Source organism: Mustela nivalis, assembly GCF_964662115.1.
Source record: "Mustela nivalis genome assembly, chromosome: 1".
Lineage (NCBI taxonomy): Eukaryota > Metazoa > Chordata > Mammalia > Carnivora > Mustelidae > Mustela > Mustela nivalis.
Window position 1 is genome coordinate 57,242,505 of NC_139020.1, and position 18,372 is coordinate 57,260,876.

Below are 18,372 nucleotides of genomic sequence, written 5' to 3' on the forward strand. Positions count from 1 at the left end.
AGATATACCACAGTTTATTCATTCATCTACTGAAGGACACCTTGGTTGCTTCCAACTTTTGTCAATTCTGAATAAAGCTGCCATAAACATCCATGATAGGTTTCTGTGTAGACATAAGTTTTCTTCTTGTTTGGGTAGAGACAAAGGAATACAGTTGTTGGTTTGAGTATATCTAATTTTCTAAGAAACTGCCAGACTGTCTTCCATAGTGGCTATACTATTTTTCATTTCTACCAGTAATAAATGGTAGTTCCTGTTGCTCCATAACTTTGTGAGCATTTGGTATTGGCGGTGTTTAAATTTTAGCCATTCTAATAGGTGTGTGGTGATTATCTAGTTGTTGTTTTAATTTGCAGTTATTTAATAATATGATGTTGAGCATCTTTTCATATGCTTCTTTGCCATCTGTGTCTCTTTGGTAAGTGTCTATTAAGGTCATTGGGTCATTTTTCAATTTTTTTTTTCTTACTGTTGAGTTTTAAAAGTTCTCTAATTTGAATATTAGCCCTTTATTACAATTTTTCTTTTGCAAACATACGTATTCTCCCAGTTTGTGACTTGTCTTCTCATTCTCTTGGTACTGTTATTTGCAGAACAGAAATTTTTATTTTGATGATGCCCAGTTTGTCCTTTATTTCTTGGATCATGTCTTTGGTGTCATGTCTAAAAAATGATCACCACCCCCAATATCATCTAGGTTTCTTCCTGTGTTTGTATTCTCGGAATTTTATAGTTTTGCATGTTACATTTATGTTTGTGACCCATTTTGAGTTAATGAAGGGTATAAGGTTGGTCTAGATTCCTGTTTTTGCATGTGGATGTCCAGTTGTTCCAGCAGCATTTGTTGAGAATATTCCCTTTGCTCTATTATATTGCCTTTTCTCCTTTATCTGAATATATTGACTGTAGTCCTCTATTGCTGGGCCCTCTATTATGTTCTTTTGAACTATTTGTCTATTCTTTCACTAATGCCACACTTTCTTGGTTATTATAGCTTGAAGTCATGTGGTGATAGTCCTCTGGCTTTGTTCTTTTTCAATATTGTGTTTGCTATTCTGGGTCTTCCCTTTTTTCAGGAATCAGTGTGTTGCTATCCATAAAGTAGCTTGCTGGGATTTGCCTGAGACTATGTTGAATGCATAGATTAAGTGGGAAGAACTGACATCTTGACAATATTGAGTCTTCCTATCCATGAATATGGAATATGTTTACATTTATTTAGTTCTTCTTTGATAACTTTGATCAGTTTTGTAGTTTTCCTCACACAGATCTTGTATATATTTTGTTAAGATTTATATCTAAATATTTCATTTTTGGAGTATTAATGTAAATGATACCGTGGTTTTTCTTTTTTTTATAAACATATATTTTTATCCCCAGGGGTACAGGTCTGTGAATCACCAGGTTTACACACTTCACAGCACTCACCAAAGCACATACCCTTCCCAATGTCCATAATCTCACCCCCTTCTCTCAAACCCCCTCCCCCCAGCAACCCTCAGTTTGTTTTGTGAGATTGAGTCACTTATGGTTTGTCTCCCTCCCAATCCCATCTTGTTTCATTGATTCTTCTCCTACCCACTTAAGCCCCCATGTTGCATCACCACTTCCTCATATCAGGGAGATCATATAATAGTTGTCTTTCTCTGCTTGACTTATTTCGCTAAGCATGATACACTCTAGTTCCATCCATGTTGTCGCAAATGGCAAGGTTTCATTTCTTTTGATGGCTGCATAGTATTCCATTGTGTATATATACCACATCTTCTTGATCCATTCATCTGTTGATGGACATCTAGGTTCTTTCCATAGTTTGGCTATTGTGGACATTGCTGCTATAAACATTTGGGTGCACGTGCCCCTTTGGATCACTACGTTTGTATCTTTAGGGTAAATACCCAATAGTGCAATTGCTGGGTCATGATACTGTGTTTTAATTTGAAATTCCACTTTTCATTGCTAGCATATAGGAAGGTAATTTTATCCTACAGCTTTGCTATAACTGCTTATTAGTTTGAAGAGGTTTTCTTGGTCATTTCTTTCTGATTTTCTATGTAGACAGTCATGTCATCTGTGAACAAAGTTTTATTTCTTCTCTCCCAATCACTTTATTTCCCTTTCTTACGTTAGCTAGAATGTAAGAAATTATACTAGAATTTATATACTAGAAATTATGTTAAATTCCTAGGATAATGCTGAAAAGGTACAACAGAGGAGGGCTTCCTTGCCTTGTTCCTGATCTGATTGGGAAAGCAGCTAGTTTCTTGGCATTAGTATAATGTTAACTGTAGGTTTTTTAAAAATAGGTGTTCTTTCTCGAGTTGAAGATAATCCCCTCTGTTTCTATTTGGTTTTTCCCCTTTGTTGGTGAATAATATTTTATTGCAAGGCTGTACTACAATTTGTTTCTTCAGTCACTTGCTGATGGACATTTGGGTTGGTTCCAGTTTTTGGCTATTAAGAATAAAGTTGCTTTGGGGGCGCGTGGGTGGCTCAGTTGGTTAAGCATCTGCCTTCAGCTCAGGTTGTTATCCCGGGGATCTGGGATCCAGCCCTGAGTCAGTCTCCCTGCCAAGAAGGAAGTCTGCGTCTCCCCCAACTCTGCCCTTCCTTCCCATTCATGCTCTCTTCCTTACTCATTCTCTGTCTTACGTAAATAAATGAAATCTTAAAGAAAGTTAGTTAGTTGCTGTGAACATTGGTGTACAGGTCTTTGTATAGACACACGTTTTCCTTTCCAGTGAATGAAAACAAGAATGAAATGGGTGGATGATATGGTGCTTGTATATTTAACTTTTAAGAAACTGCTGGTGTCTTCCAGTGTGATTGTACCATTTTGCAGTTCAACCAGCAATGAAGAAGAGTTCCAGTACCTTCACATTCTAAAATTTCATATCGTTAGTCTTTTTGATTTTTGGCCTCTCTAATGGATAAGTGTTGTGGTATCTTATTGTGATATTAATTTGCATTTTCTAATGATGTTGAGCACCTATTCATGTGCTATTGGGTGATGTGTCTGTTCAGATATTTTGCTCATTTTTTAATTGGCTTGTTTGTTTTTTCATGAAGTTTTAGGAGATCTTTTGTATTTTATTCTTTATAGATATAAATTCTTTCAAGTTCTTTATCAGATATAAATTCTTTATCAGATATGTTCTGCAAATTTTTTTCCCAATTAAATGGCTTGTCTTAAGAGTGTGTTTTGAAGAGTAGAAAATACTTGATGAAATCCACTCGTGCTTTTGGTAACATACCTAAGATGTATTAGCCAGCCTAAAGTCAAAAAAATTTGTATTTGCATGTCCGTGTGAATTTTAAGAAAAAAAGCTTGTCAATTTTTATAAAAATTTGCTTGGATTCAGATTGGGATTGTGTTTTATCAGTAGCACAATATAGAAAAAAATTAGTATTTTAAGAATATTGAGTCTTTTAACCTATGAGAAAAGTTTATCTTTCCATTTATTTTGGTCTTTAATTCACCTTAGCAATTTTTTATTTAAGATTTTATTTATTTGACAGATGGCAGTGAGAGAGAGACTGTAAGTAGGGGAAGTGGGAGAGGGAGAGGCAGTGAACTGTTGTCACTTTATATTTGGATTTTAGCACTTTAATGTGATCTCTAATATGAATGTCAAGTCATTTTGTTTGTTTTTGTTTTTAAATAACCCATAGAAGTTAGTGTACATGAATCATTACATTTTATTTTTCTGTCACAATTGTTTTTGAATATTTCCAAATTATTTGTGTTCTCTGTATGCTCTAAATAAATAAATTCAAATATACATGAAAAATCCAGACAGCTTTATTTTCACAGATCTAGAGTTTTCATGGGAGCTACAGGTAGGAGGGAAACACTTCTCTTTCTCTCTGAAAGGACAATTAATCAGTTAATGGTACAAATGATATGTTTTTCTTTGGTCTCTAGAGTATACAGTAGCCTGGAATACATTCTGACAATGTCAGATAGGGTCTTGCCAGATATGAAAGGTTCAAGTCTTTGCTGTTCCTTAGCCTCTTTATATTTTAGACTTACGTCATTCCTAATGATGAAGTTACTTCAGATAATTTAGGTCTTTAGAAATAAACATTTATGTTTCTTCAGTATACACTTCTGCTCTCCTGTCAAACTCCATATGGAAAAGGGGAAGAAAAGGGTAGGGGTAGTCTCAGTGTTCTGGAGACCTTGAGAAATGAGGCGTTTGAATAGTGACTTTGGAAAAGAACCATGGTGGAGAAACTCTTTCTCCGCAGTTTTAAGATTCCATGGGGGTGGAAATCTTACTTAGAAGTGGTTTTTAACTTTGGGGTTTTGTCTAGGATTGGAAAGTTATACACTTATTTGCAGGGAACAGATACTTAACTTTGGCTGACTAAAACACAAAAAAGGAGATACATTATTAGAAGCTCATGGAATCTCTAAGGGAGAGCCAGATTATCAAAACTTCTTCAGGGATTTAAAGGATTGAAACAATAGAAAATAGAAAATTTCCCAAGTTTACTTTTGTAAAAATTACCCAGAATAATTTTGTAGAAAAATTGGAGAGTAAAAATTACTCATTATCTCCTAGATATTAAAACAAAAGATGAAAAAGAAAAACTTGATAGTTGTTAATATTTATGAGTAAAATTAAAAACGTACTAAAAATAGCCATTTGTAGTTTCTTAAATCTACTCAAGCTCTTTACTAAGGGATCAGTTTTTCTGGTCAAATCTATTAAACTCTTTTCTAGGTGGCTTTTCTACCTTTTATGCTGAGAGTGGATTTCCCTATTTAAATACTATAGAATATATTTACATGTTATAAATACGTTTTTGAGTCAGTGGATTCTTTTTTTTCTTTTTCCTGTCTCCAAATAGTCCCCTTCATTAATGGTGGCTCACTAGGCCATAGTTCTTACCAGTTGAAAGGAAATATGATTTAGCATAATCCCTCCCAGGTTATTCTGATACCTAATGTCTTGGTGATCAGTTTGCTATAACAAAGCACTATGGACTGGGTGGCTTAAACAACAGATACTTATTTTTCACAGTTTTGGAAACTGAGAAGTCCAAGATCAAGGTGTGAGCAGATTCCATTCCTGATGAGGACTCTCTTCTTGACTTGAAGACAGACACTTGCTTTGCCCTCACATAGTAGAAAGAGAGAGAGCTTGTCTTTCTTCCTTTTCTTGTATGACCCATAATGTATGTATGTATGTACATACATAATTTAATTGTATGACCCTCAATACCTCATATATCTGATTACCACACAAGGGCCCCATCTATGACATTATCACTTTAGAGATTAGGGCTGCAATAAAAAAATTTGGGGAAGTGCAAATACTCAGTCCGTGACACCTTATCCTATCTCTTTTCCATTTCCACCTGAGGAGAATTTAATTCTGCTTATTCTTATTTTTAATTTGCTATTATTGTGAACATTACTTATAAATGATTTTGACATCAAAGAGGAACACAAAGTAAAAACTGAAAGTTCTTTCCTAAATCCTCAGTATCCCACTCTCTAGGAATAACTAATGTTGTTTGCCAGAATATACAAAGTTATTGTCAGTATATGTGCACACACGTGTGCCTGTTTTTTACATTTCAGTCGTGTGTGTGTTTGTGTTTAGTGTGAAGAAGGGATCCATTTCCAAGTATTTAGCTCTTGTCCTTTCAGCATCTTGATTAATTCATTATTTCCCCGCTCATAGAAAAATATTGTTGTATATCAGTACAATATATATAATAGTACTGATAAATTTATAGGTCAGTTTGTGTACTTTAAATTGTTTTCAGATACTAATAGTAAGCTTTTTATTATTTTTACTTTAGCATTTCCCCTCCCTCCTACTGGACCATTGATGTTTTAGAAATATTTCTTAGCTATTGTTCCTAGTCTTGTTTCAAGAATTTTTACCAGAAATTTCATTGCAGTTGCATTTGTGGTATGGGGCGATATGATGTCTAAATAGCATTAATTTTTCCTATAGGAATATGGCACATGTTACATTTATTCAAGTCAATTGCTCAGGTTTATTAGTTCTTCACAACTTTCTTCATGGGCATTTGAAATATTAATGTTTTACAGATACTGTTTTTTCTGTAATAAATTTGTAAAGATTATCACCTATCCTAACATGTTGATTATATATTTTTAATATATTTTGCATATTTTATATGCACCCATATTTTATATGCACCCTTTACTTGGCCGCCTTAGATTTTTCAGTTAACAGGTTTTTCGAATAATAATTCTGTCTCCTTCTTTCTAATGCTTTACCTTCCCTCTTTCTCTTTCTTTCTTTCTTTCTTTCTACATCATTGCGCTGGAATTTCCGTTTTCATTTAAACAGTGATAATGATACTGCACCATTTTGTCTTGATCTTTTTTAATAGCAATGCCCCCTTTTTCTAGTGTTGATGATGGCCACTGATTTGAGAAGAATCTACTTTATTATTAAGAATCCTTTTTTCCGGGCACCTCCGTGGCTCAGTGGGTTAAAGACCTGCCTTCAGCTCAGGTCACGATCTCAGGGTCCTGGGATCGAGGCCCACATCGGGCTTTCTGTTCAGCAGGGAGCCTGCTTCCTCCTCTCTCTCTGCCTGCCTCTCTGCCTACTAGTGATCTGTCTCTCTGTCAAATAAATAAACAAAATCTTTAAAAAAAAAAATCCTTTTTTCCGATAGGGAGAGGGTGGTTGGGTTACGGACATTGGAGAGGGTATGTGCTATGGTGAGGGCTGTGAAATGTATAAGCCTGATGATTCACAGATGGGGCATTATATGTTACATTGTATGTTAATTAAAATTATATTTATATATAAATCTATTTTATATATTTTATATATAAAGAATTTTTATATTTATATATTTATATAATTTATATTTATATGAATTTTATGTACAAAATTACTTATATATAAATAATTCTATATTATACATTATATGTTAATAAAAATTTATGAAAATCCTTTTTTCCTCAGTTGTTAGAGTTTTTTAAAAATTCAGATAATGAATGCTAAATTTTATAAAATGCCTTTCAACCTCAAATGAGGAAGTCAATGTGAGCTTTCATTGTGATAGTTTAAAAATCTCTTTATATTCTTGGAATTTCCTACTTCATCATATGTCTTTTTCTTTAAACAAAAAGCTGGGTATTATTTCATAACATATGAAAAATTTAATATTCATAAATTGTCCTTTTATATGTATATTCTGGTTTAGTACTAGACTTATGATAGCTTGCTAAAATACATTACAGTACTTATAAAATTTATATACCAACTTAGTAATTATCTACACTTGAAAGCATGGTAAAACACAGTGGTAAATTTTGATGTCTCGGTACTTTTTTGGGGCAATGGTTAAAAAACCCTTTTCTTCCTTAACTGTTAAGTATAGTCACTGTGAATTGTCTATCCTTTTTCGTAATACATCTTCAGTCATCTCCTAAATGGTACAATTCACTCTCTTGTTTGTTTACTTCTTTTTTTAAAATTCATTTACAATTTGGATGGCATAGTTTGCCTAGTCCTTTATTTATATTTTATATATCATTTATGTTGTTTTCATCCCAAAAAGGGTTAGTGGAAATAATAATTTGTGAAGTTTTTGTTGTTATTTAGAACTCTTTAAACATGTTTAAATATATTTTTCTTGTTTACTTTTTAAGTGATACTCTCTACATTTTTGTATTTATTTAAAAATATCAATAAGACCTTAAATTTCAAAGATACTATTTGTGCAGTGTATTGTTTTTACAGTTTGTAAAAACTGTAAAGTTTGTTTGAGTGTTTATACTGGTTTACTTCTGAATTTGAATATTTATTTTATCAGGACACATGAGTCATAAACTCTCCAAGGGCTTTATATATATGTTCTAATATACTTGTCGATCAGTAACATCTTGCTTGACTTTAGTATTCATAAATATTGGTCTTATTTATTCTAAAATAATTTAGATTTGGACCACGGAAGTCAGTATTACAAGGGAGAAATTTGATGTCATTTCATTTTAACTTTTGCTTATGGAATTATTTTTCTTCATCCATGAAATAGAAAAAAATTGATTTCACATTTACATAATTTTTTAAATTAATGTTTTCTAGTAGTTGATCTATCTTAAATGAAGTTTTTTAATAGAGATTCTTGATAGAGGAATCCTCCAGAAGATAGTTTGGTAATGTATTTGGTTTGACAGATCCTGCATGTATTAGTGATCTATTACAAATTATAAATTACTCTAAAATTCAGTGGCTTTTAAACGACATGCATTTATTATCTCTCTTTGTGTCAGAAATTCATGCATGGCTCAGCTGGGTTCTATGCCTCAGAGTCTTTCACAAGACTGCAGTCAGAGGTGTCAGGGCTGGGATCTCATCTGGAGGCTTGACTGGGGAAAGATCTCCTTCCAAGCTTATTCTTGGCCCAATGTAGTGCTTTTCCCACTGCGACACATATTGACAGGTATTTGATTTATTTGAGAGTCACTCTTTGGGTCTAACATTCAGCCCCAGGAGCATCTACCTCTTTTGAGCTCTTCCTGTTATTTAGTAATAAATGTATGTGTGTATGTGAATGTGCATGGACATGCAGGTGAGCATCTATAGAAGGGTAAGTGGGAGGGACAGAGAGAAACAAGCAGGGAGGGAGAATGATCATATGTTAGTATAACTTTTTTTTCTATTTTTAAGAACTATTTTTTCCCCCATAGGTGCCTTAGCTGGGCCAATTATTGTGGAGCCACATGTCACAGCAGTATGGGGAAAGAATGTTTCATTGAAGTGTTTAATTGAAGTAAATGAAACTATAACACAGATTTCATGGGAGAAGATCCATGGCAAAAGTTCACAGACTGTTGCAGTTCATCATCCTCAGTATGGATTCTCTGTTCAAGGAGAATATCAGGGAAGAGTCTTATTTAAAAACTATTCACTTAATGATGCGACAATTACTCTACATAACATAGGATTTTCTGATTCTGGAAAATACATATGCAAAGCTGTTACATTCCCGCTTGGAAATGCTCAATCCTCTACAACTGTAACTGTATTAGGTAGGTATGCTTGAATTGTATATTTTGGTGGTACTGGCAAGGATTATAATAAAATTTTTTTTTAAGATTTTAAAATAATTAACTGTATATACATAAGCCTAGATTTGAAATAATTCAGATATGATTTTTCAAGTGTTTTCTTAAAAATCTGTGATTCTCTGCTCTCTCAATTTAAACAAAATTTTCTATCTACCTACCTATCTGTGTAATGCTGTGTGGTTCTTAGTTATTTTACTTTTTTCATGAAAGATTGGTTTTTAATTACAATACTAAAATGCTGAGTGTTTTTGAATTTTCAGTATTCTTTCTCAAAATTTCAAACTTTAAATTTCCATTTTTAAATAAGCTTGTCCGTTTATTTAAATGACTGTTGTCTTAGAGCCATTGATATATTTCCATGTTTCTGAAATCAGATTTTACGTCTGCCACTGTGGATTTCATAGCTGTTTGATCCTTGGGCCTTTGCTTCTAATGAGCAGTCTTCTGCTTTTTCCTTTCTCATAACTTAAAACTTATGGAGGAATTTAAAATGAGCTTATTATTGTTAAGATGGCCACTTGCAGTGAAAGGTATACCAATTTGGAAATACTGGCTTGTATTTTTAGAATACCAGAGTAAAGATTAAGGAGTAATAGCAACCTTAGCATTTTCCAATCAAAGTAGGACTCCTTTAACAGGCAGTCTTTGCATCTGCCTGTTTGTCTCTTGGGGACTTGGTTAGATCTGCTGATAGCTCCCCTCCTCAACCCACCTTCTTCACTTTCCTTCTGGGTGTTACACCCTAGTAAAAAGCACTTTGTGCTCCTCACTTGGTCTTAGTGTCTGCTTCCAGAGCAGCAAACAAGTGCACTGCCCCTAATATTTAAAGGCATTATTTCAGGGTCTCTGATATGCAGGAAAGCCATTTTGTTCAGCTCTTCTCAGATATTTTTTCATGTTGAGAGATACTATTTAAAAATAGAAATAAAATTAAATATTTGAGAATTTCATATGTTTATGACACTGCCTGAACACCTGTGGGAAAATATAACTCATGTTTATGAAACAGATACTTTTGAGAAACTTTGACTAGAAGGCAGGGAGCATTGGGTGTTATACACAAACAATGAATCCTGGAACACTGAATTAAAAACTAATGATGTACTGTATGGTGACTAACATTAACATTACAAAAAAAAAAAAAAAAAAGAATAGGTCCAGAAACAAACAAAACAAAAAAGAAGGCAAAAATAAATACCTGAAAAATCAAGTGCAGGCCATCAGGGTTAAAAAAGGTCATAAAAACGTTCAATGGCTAGAAAACAGTAGTTTTGTGTGGAAGAGGGAACCCATTGGAGTAAGGGTTTTTTTTGCTTTAAATTCTAGTAATTGCCCCTAAATTATCAGTGATTTAAAACTGAGGAGGGTTTATAGTATAAGACTAGTCATGATCTTCACCACGTCTATGTATCTAGCTTCATCTATTTCATCTCTTTCTCCACTTTACAACACAAATAATCATGATGAACTATTTGTAGTTCTGATAATACCTGTTTTTGTTTTACATGTGTTTTTCTTTCTTCCTGGATTGCTTTCTTTTTCTTCCTGTCTTCCTAGTTCTTATATTTAACTGCTATTTATCAAACCACATCCTTTTAGAAAGCCATTGTTGAAATATATACCCACTTACAGTTTGATTTGTTTTTCTTTCTTTCTTTCTTTTTGGCTCTTTTGCCATTTTTTCTTGAGCTTATCTATTGCAGCAGTTACCATACTATTTGTTGTGTCTTTTCTACATTATAAACACATGGTGGACTGCAGCTCTGTACTTTTAAATTTAACTTTATCTCTAAGGCCTACAAGAATTCCTGGTATACAGCAGCCATACACCATGAGTGTTATTTAAGTAGGGTATAGGAATGGATTGGTAAAACTTAGTAGTATACAAAAGTTGTATAGAAAAACAGTTGAACCAGTCGTTGAATTTTGGATAGGTTTGGGGTAAGCAGAGGGAAGTAAGTATAGGGAGAATAAATGAGCCAGTGCAGGGAGGCAGAAAACAATATACAATAAGGCAGAGTTCTTTTTAGCATCAGCGTTGTTGACATTTTGGGCTGGAATTCTTTGCTCTAGTGAGCTGTCCTGTCCATTGTAGACTGTTTGGCAATGTCTGTGGAGACATTCTAAGTTATCGTCACTGAAAGACTGCTGCTAGCATCTGGTGGGTCTTTCAGTGTTGATAACTTAGAATGTCTCCAGATATTGCCAAGGGTCCTCTGGAAGAGGAGAGGAGAGATCACTCATTGTTGAGCGATTAGTGAAATCACTCATTAGTGGAATCACTGAATAATTTTTTGATTGTTCAGAGGATTTATGTAAAGTACAAGAACTAAAGGCTAGAAAGTTTGAGTAGACTGCATTAAAGTAACTTGAATGTTATAATGGAGAATTTGAGCTTTGTATTACTGGAAATGCCAAATTGGTATAAGATATTGTACTTCTTGCCTCCCTTCTTCTACCCTCAGACTCCTACTATGTAAAGTGTGGTTGCTGAACTGGCAGCATTGGCATCACTTGGGAGATTATTAGAAATATAGGATTTTGGGTCCCTCTCAAACTTATTGAACGATAAATCTACATTTTAGCAGGATTTCTAAGTGATTCGTATACAGAATGAAGTTTGAGAAACACTGGTTTGATCACCTTCTTACCTTGCTTAGAGGGATATTTAAGTCATAATAGACTAGATTTAGGGAGTAATGTGATAAAAGTTATGATTTATGAAGGTCAGTTAGGTGTTTTGATGGATTGAAATGAAGAGGTCTGAGGGAGGAGTCAAGATGGCAGAGGAGTAGCAGGCTGAGATCATATTAGATAGCAGGAGATCAGCTAGGTAGTTTATCAAACCTTTCTGAACACCTACAAATCCAACAGGAGATCAAAGAGAAGAAGAGCAGCAATTCTAGAAACAGAAAATCGACCACTTTCTGAAAGGTAGGACCTGCGGAGGAGTGAATCCAAAGTGATGGAAAGATAGACTGCAGGGGGAGAGGCCAGCTCCCAGCAAGCAGGGGAGCAAAGGAGCACAAAATCAGAACTTTTAAAAGTCTGCTCCACTGAGGGACATGGCTCCAGAGGCTAAGCCAACTTGAAGCCCACTTGGGGGCGGTGTGGTCTCAGATCCCATGGGGTCACAGAAGAATCAGGGGTGTCTGAGTGTTGCAGAGCTCACAGGTATTAGAGCAAAGAAAGTGGCTACAGAGACAGAGCCGAGGAGTGAGCTCTCAACTTGGAGTTACCTTAAACTGTGATCCGTGGCACAGTCAGGCCACTGCTCTTTGAGCAGGGACTCCAGAAGATCCGGGGAGACACCCCCCCCCCCACCTCCCCAGAAGAGCCGCAGAGATCTGCTGGGTTTGGAGACTCCAGGCGGAGCTGTGTGCCAGAGACAGAGATGCTTGGTCACAGGCTGGGTGAGCTCGGAGTGTGGCCAGAGGCCAGGGAGACGAGAGTGATTGAATGCTTTTCTCCGAGGATGCACTGAGGAATGGGGCCCTTAGCTCTCCATTACTCCGGGCTGGAGATTGGGAGGCCACCATTTTCATTCCCGTTCTCCAGAGCTCTACAGAAAGCCTTCAGGGAACAAAAGCTCCCAAAAGTGAACCAGAGCAGATTACTTAGCCTAGCCCCTAGTAAGGGCAGTGCAATTCTGCCTCCTGCAATGACACTTGAAAATCACTACAACAAGCCCCTCCCCCAGATGATCAGCAAGAAATCTAGCCAAGACCAAGTTCACTTATCAAGAACAGCAGAATTCCAGAGGAGGAGAAAGCAAGGCATGGAATTCATGGCTTTGTCCTCATTATTCTTTAGTCTTGCAAAGTTAATTTTTTAAATTTTATTTTTTTCTATATGCTAATTTTTTTAACTTTTACCCTTTATTAACGTTTTTAAACTAGTTTATCTTAACAACACCTTTCATAAAAAAGATCTTTCTGAACCATTATTATACTCATACTTTATCCTTCATTGTATCTAACTAGAGTTCAGAATGATGATTCTCAAGGTGCTAGCTGGGCTCGAAAAAGGCATGGAAGATATTAGAGAAATCTTTCTGGAGAAATAAAAGAAATAAAATCTAATCAAGCTGAAATCAAAAAAGCTATTAATGAGATGCAATCAAAAATGGAGTCTCTTATTGCTAGGATAAATGAGGCAGAAGAGAGAATTAGTGATATAGAAGACCAAATGACAGAGAATAAAGAAGCGGAGTAAAAGAGAGACAAACAACTACTGAACCATGAGGGGAGAATTGGAGAGATAAGTGATACCATACGATGAAACAACATTAGAATAATTGGGATTCCAGAAGAAGAGGAAAGAGAGAGGGGAGCAGAAGGTATACTGGAGAGGATTATTGTAGAGAATCTCCCTAATATGGCAAACGGAACAAGCATCAAAATCCAGGAGGTGCAGAGAACCCCCTCAAAATCAATAAGGATAGGTCCATGCCCCATCATCTAATAGTAAAATTTACGAGTCTTAGTGACAAAGAGAAAATTTTGAAAGCAGTTCGGGACAAGAAGCCTATAACATACAATGGTAAAAATATTAGATTGGCAGCGAACTTATCCACAGAGACCTGGCTGTCCAGAAAGAACTGACATGATATATTCAGAGCACTAAATGAGAAGAACATGCAGCCAAGAATACTATATCCAGCTAGGCTATCATTGAAAATAGAAGGAGAGATAAAAAGCATCCAGGACAAACAAAAACTAAAAGAATTTGTAAATACCAAACCAGCCCTACAGGAAATATTGAAAGGGGTCCTCTAAGCAAAGAGAGAGTTTAAAAGTAGTAGACCAGAAAGGAATAGAGATAATACACAGTAATAGTCACCTTACAGGCAATAAAATGGCACTAAATTCATATGTCTCAATAGTTACCCTGAATGTAAATGGACTAAATGCCCCAATCAAAAGACACAGGGTATCAGAATGGATTAAAAAAACAAAACCCATCAATATGCTGTCTACAAGAAACTCATTTTAGACCCAAGGACACCTCCACATTTAAAGCGAGGGGGTGGAAAACAGTTTACCATCCTAATAGACATCTAAAGAAAGCTGGGGTGGCAATGCATATATCAGATCAATTAGATTTTAAGTCAAAGACTATACTAAGAGATGAGGAAGGACACTATATCATACTCAAAGGGTTTGTCCAACAAGAAGGGCTAACAATTTTCAATACCTATGCCCCTAACATGGGAGCAGCCAACTATATAAACCAATTAATAACAAAATCGAAGAAACACATCGACAAAAATACAATAATAGTAGGAGACTTTAACAACCCCCTCACTGAAATGGACAGATCATCTAAGCAACAGAACAACAAGGAAATCAAGGCCTTTACTGACACACTGGACCAGATGGACATCACACATAGATTGAGAACATTCCATCACAAAGCAACAGAATACACATTCTTCTCTAGTGCCCATGGAACATTCTCCAGAATAGATCACATCCTGGGTCACAAATCAGGTCTCAACCGGTATCAAAAGATTGGGATCATTTCCAGCATTTTTTCAGACCACAATGCTCTGAAGCTGGAACTCAATTTCAAAAGGAAATTTGGAAAGAACACAAATACATGGAAACTAAACTGCATCCTTCTAAATAATGAATGGGTCAACCAGGAAATTAAAGAAGAATTGAAAAAATTCATGGTAACAAATGATAATGAAAACACAACGGTTCAAAATCTGTGGGACACAGCAAAGGAAGTCCTGAGAGGAAAATATATAGCAATCCAAGCCTTTCTCAAGAAACAAGAAAGGTGGCTTTCCAGATGGCTTCCCATCTGGAAAGAAACAACCTAAGTCTACACCTAAAGGAGCTGGAGAAAGAACAGCAAAGAAAACCTAAACCCAGCAGGAGAAGAGAAATAAAGATCAGAGCAGAAATCAATTAAATAGAAACCAAAAGAACAATAGAACAAATCAACGAAACTATGAGCACCTATATGCCAGTAATTAACAATGTGGAAGAAATGGAGGCATTGCTAGAGACGTATAAACTACCACAACTGAACCAGGAAGAAATAGAAAGCCTGAACAGACCCATAACCAATAAGGAGATTGAAGCAGTCATCAAAAATCTCCCAACAAACAGACCAGGGCCAGATGGCTTCCCAGGAGAATTCTACCAAACATTGAAAGAATTAATTCCTATTCTCCAGAAACTGTTCCAAAAAATAGAAATGGAAGGAAAACTTCCAGACACATTTCATGAGGCCAGCATTACCTTGATCCCAAAACCAGACAAAGATCCAATCAAAAAAGAGAATTACAGACCAGGATCCTTGATGAACACAGATGTGAAAATTCTCACCAAAATACTAGCCAGTAGGATCCAACAGTACATTAAAAGGATTATTCATCACGTCCCAGTGGGATTTATCCCAGGGCTGCAAGGTTGGTTCAACATCTGCAAATCAATGAATGTGATAGAATACATTAATAAAGAACAAGAACCATATGACACTTCCAATAGATGCTGAAAAAGCATTGACAGAATACAGCATCCTTTCCTGATCAAAATTCTTCACAAAGTGTAGGGATAGAGGGTACGTACCTCAATATCATCAAAGTCATCTATGGAAAACTAATAGCGAATATCATTCTCAATGGAGAAAAACTGAGAGCTTTTCCGCTAAGGTCAGGAACACGGCAGGGATGTCCATTATCACCACTGCTATTCAACATATTACTAGAAGTCCTAGCCTCAGTAATCAGACAACAAAAAGAAATTAAAGGCATCCAAATTGGCAAAGAAGGAGTCAAACTATCACTCTGAAAATGATATGATCCTTTATGTGAAAAAACCAAAAAAGACTCAAATCTGCTAGAACTTGTACAGGAATTCAGTAAAGTATCAGGATATAAAATCAATGCACAGAAATCAGTTGCATTTCTTTACACCAACAAGAAGACTGAAGAAAGAGGAATTAAGGAGTCCATCCCATTTACAATTGCATCCAAAACCATAAGATACCTAGGAATAAACCTAACCAAAGAGCAAAGAATCTATACTCAGAAAACTATAAAGTACTCATGAAAGAAATTGAGGATGACACAAAGAAATGGAAAGATGTTCCATGCTCATGGATTGGAGGAACAAATATTGTGAAAATGTCTATGCTACCTAAAGCAGTCTACACATTTAATGCAATCCCTATCAAGATCCTATCCATTTTTTTCAAAGAAATGGAACAAATAATCCTAAAATTTATATGGAACCCGAAAAGACCTTGAATAGCCTCAGGAATGTTGAAAAAGAAAGCCAAAGTTGGTGGCATCACATCCCAGACTTCAAGCTCTATTACAAAGCTGTCAATATCAAGAGAGTATGGTACTGGCCCAAAAACAGTCACATAGATCAATGGAACAGAATAGAGAGCCCAGAAATAGACCCTCAATTCTATGGTCAACTAATCTTTGACAAAACAGGACAGAATGTCCAATGGAAAAAAGATAGCCTCTTTAACAATTGGTGTTGGGAAAATTGGACAGCCACATGCAGGAAAATGAAACTGGACCATTTCCTTACACCACACATGAAAATAGACCCAAAATGGATGAAGGACCTCAGTGTGAGAAAGGAATCCCTCAAAAGCCTTGAAGAGGTAGCAACCTCTTTCACCTCAGCTGCAGCAGTTTCTTCCTAGGAACATTGCCAAAGGCAAGGGAAGCAAGGGCAAAAATGAACTTTTAGGACTTCATCAAGATCAAAGGCTTCTACACAGCAAAGGAAACAGTTAACAAAACCAAAAGACAACTGACAGAATGGGAGAAGATACTTGCAAACGACGTATCAGATAAAGGGTTCGTATCCGGGGCACCTGGGTGGCTCAGTGGGTTAAACTTCAGCTTTCAGCTCAGGTCATGATCTCAGGGTCCTGAGATCGAGCCCTGCATCGGGCTGTCTGCTCAGCAGGAAGCCTGTTCCTCCCCCCTCATCTCTCTCCCTCTGTCAAATAATTAAATATAATTTTTTTTTTTAAAAAAAAGGTTAGTATCCAAAATCTATGAAGAACTTATCAAACTCAACACCCAAAGAACAAATAATCCAATCACGAAATGGGCAGAGGACATGAACAGACATTTCTGCAAAGAAGGCATCCAGATGGCCGACAGACACATGAAAAAGTGATCCACATCACTCGGCATCAGGGAAATACAAATCAAAACCACAATGAGATACCATCTCTCACCAGTCAGAATGGCTAAAATTAGCAAGTCAGGAAATGACACTTGCTGGCGAGGATGCGGAGAAAGGGGTACCCTCCTACACTTTTGGTGGGAGTACAAGCTGGTGCAACTACTCTGGAAAACAACATGGAGGTTCCTCAAAAAGTTGAAAGATCTACCATACGACCCAGTATTTGCAATACTGGGTATTTACCGTAAAGATACAAACGTAATGATCCGAAGAGGCACGTGTGCCCAGATGTTTATAGCAGCGATATCCACAATAGCCAAACTATGGAAAGAACCTAGACGTCCATCAATAGATGAATGGATAAGGAAGATATGGTGTATAGATATTGATATATATACAATTGAATATTATGCAATTGAATATTATGCAGCCATCAAAGAAATGAAATCTTGCCATTTGTGACGACATGTATGGAACTAGAGGGTGTTATGCTTATTGAAATACATCACTCAGAGAAAGACAATTATCATATCTCCATGATATGAGGAAGTTGAGAGGCAATGTGGGGGGTTTGAGGGATACAAAAAGAACAAATTAAACAAGATGGGATCGGGAGGGAGACAAACCATATGAGACTCTTAATCAAACAAATGAGGGTTGGGGCACCTAGGTGGCTCAATGGGTTAAGCCTCTGCCTTCGGCTCAGGTCACGATTCCAGGGTCCTGGGATCGAGCCCCGCATCAGGCTCTCTGCTCAGTGGGGAGTTTGTTACCCTTCCTCTCTCTGCCTGCCTCTCTGCCTACTTGTGATCTCTGTCAAATAAATAAAAATCTTTTAAAAAAAAAGAAAACAAAAAAAAATGAGGGTTGCCAGGGCGAGGGGGTTAGGGAAAGGGTGTGGTAGGGTTATGGACATGGGGGAAGGTATGTGCTATGGTGAGTGCTGTGAAGTCTGTAAATGTGGCAGTTCACAGACCTGTACCCCTGGGTCTAATAATACATTATATGTTAATAAATAAAAAAATATATTTTAAAAAATAAAGAAATGAAGAAGTCCTAAAATCTTAGTCCTTCAGTCATGTGGCCATGAAAGCTTGAAATTAATTTTCTGATTTCCGCCAC

At 36.2% G+C, this 18,372-nt stretch overlaps 1 protein-coding gene across 1 annotated transcript in view; it reads left to right on the forward strand.

The window, feature by feature from the left end:
* The window catches only part of NECTIN3 (nectin cell adhesion molecule 3), a gene marked incomplete at its 5' end in the record, with an annotated part of 126,115 nt that overhangs the window by 31,652 nt on the left and 76,091 nt on the right, over positions 1–18,372 (forward strand). Inside the window, one exon of the mRNA XM_082713939.1 lies at positions 8,699–9,040. Within this exon, the coding sequence (XP_082570065.1) occupies positions 8,699–9,040 (342 nt within the window). The remainder of the gene's footprint in view (positions 1–8,698; positions 9,041–18,372) is intronic.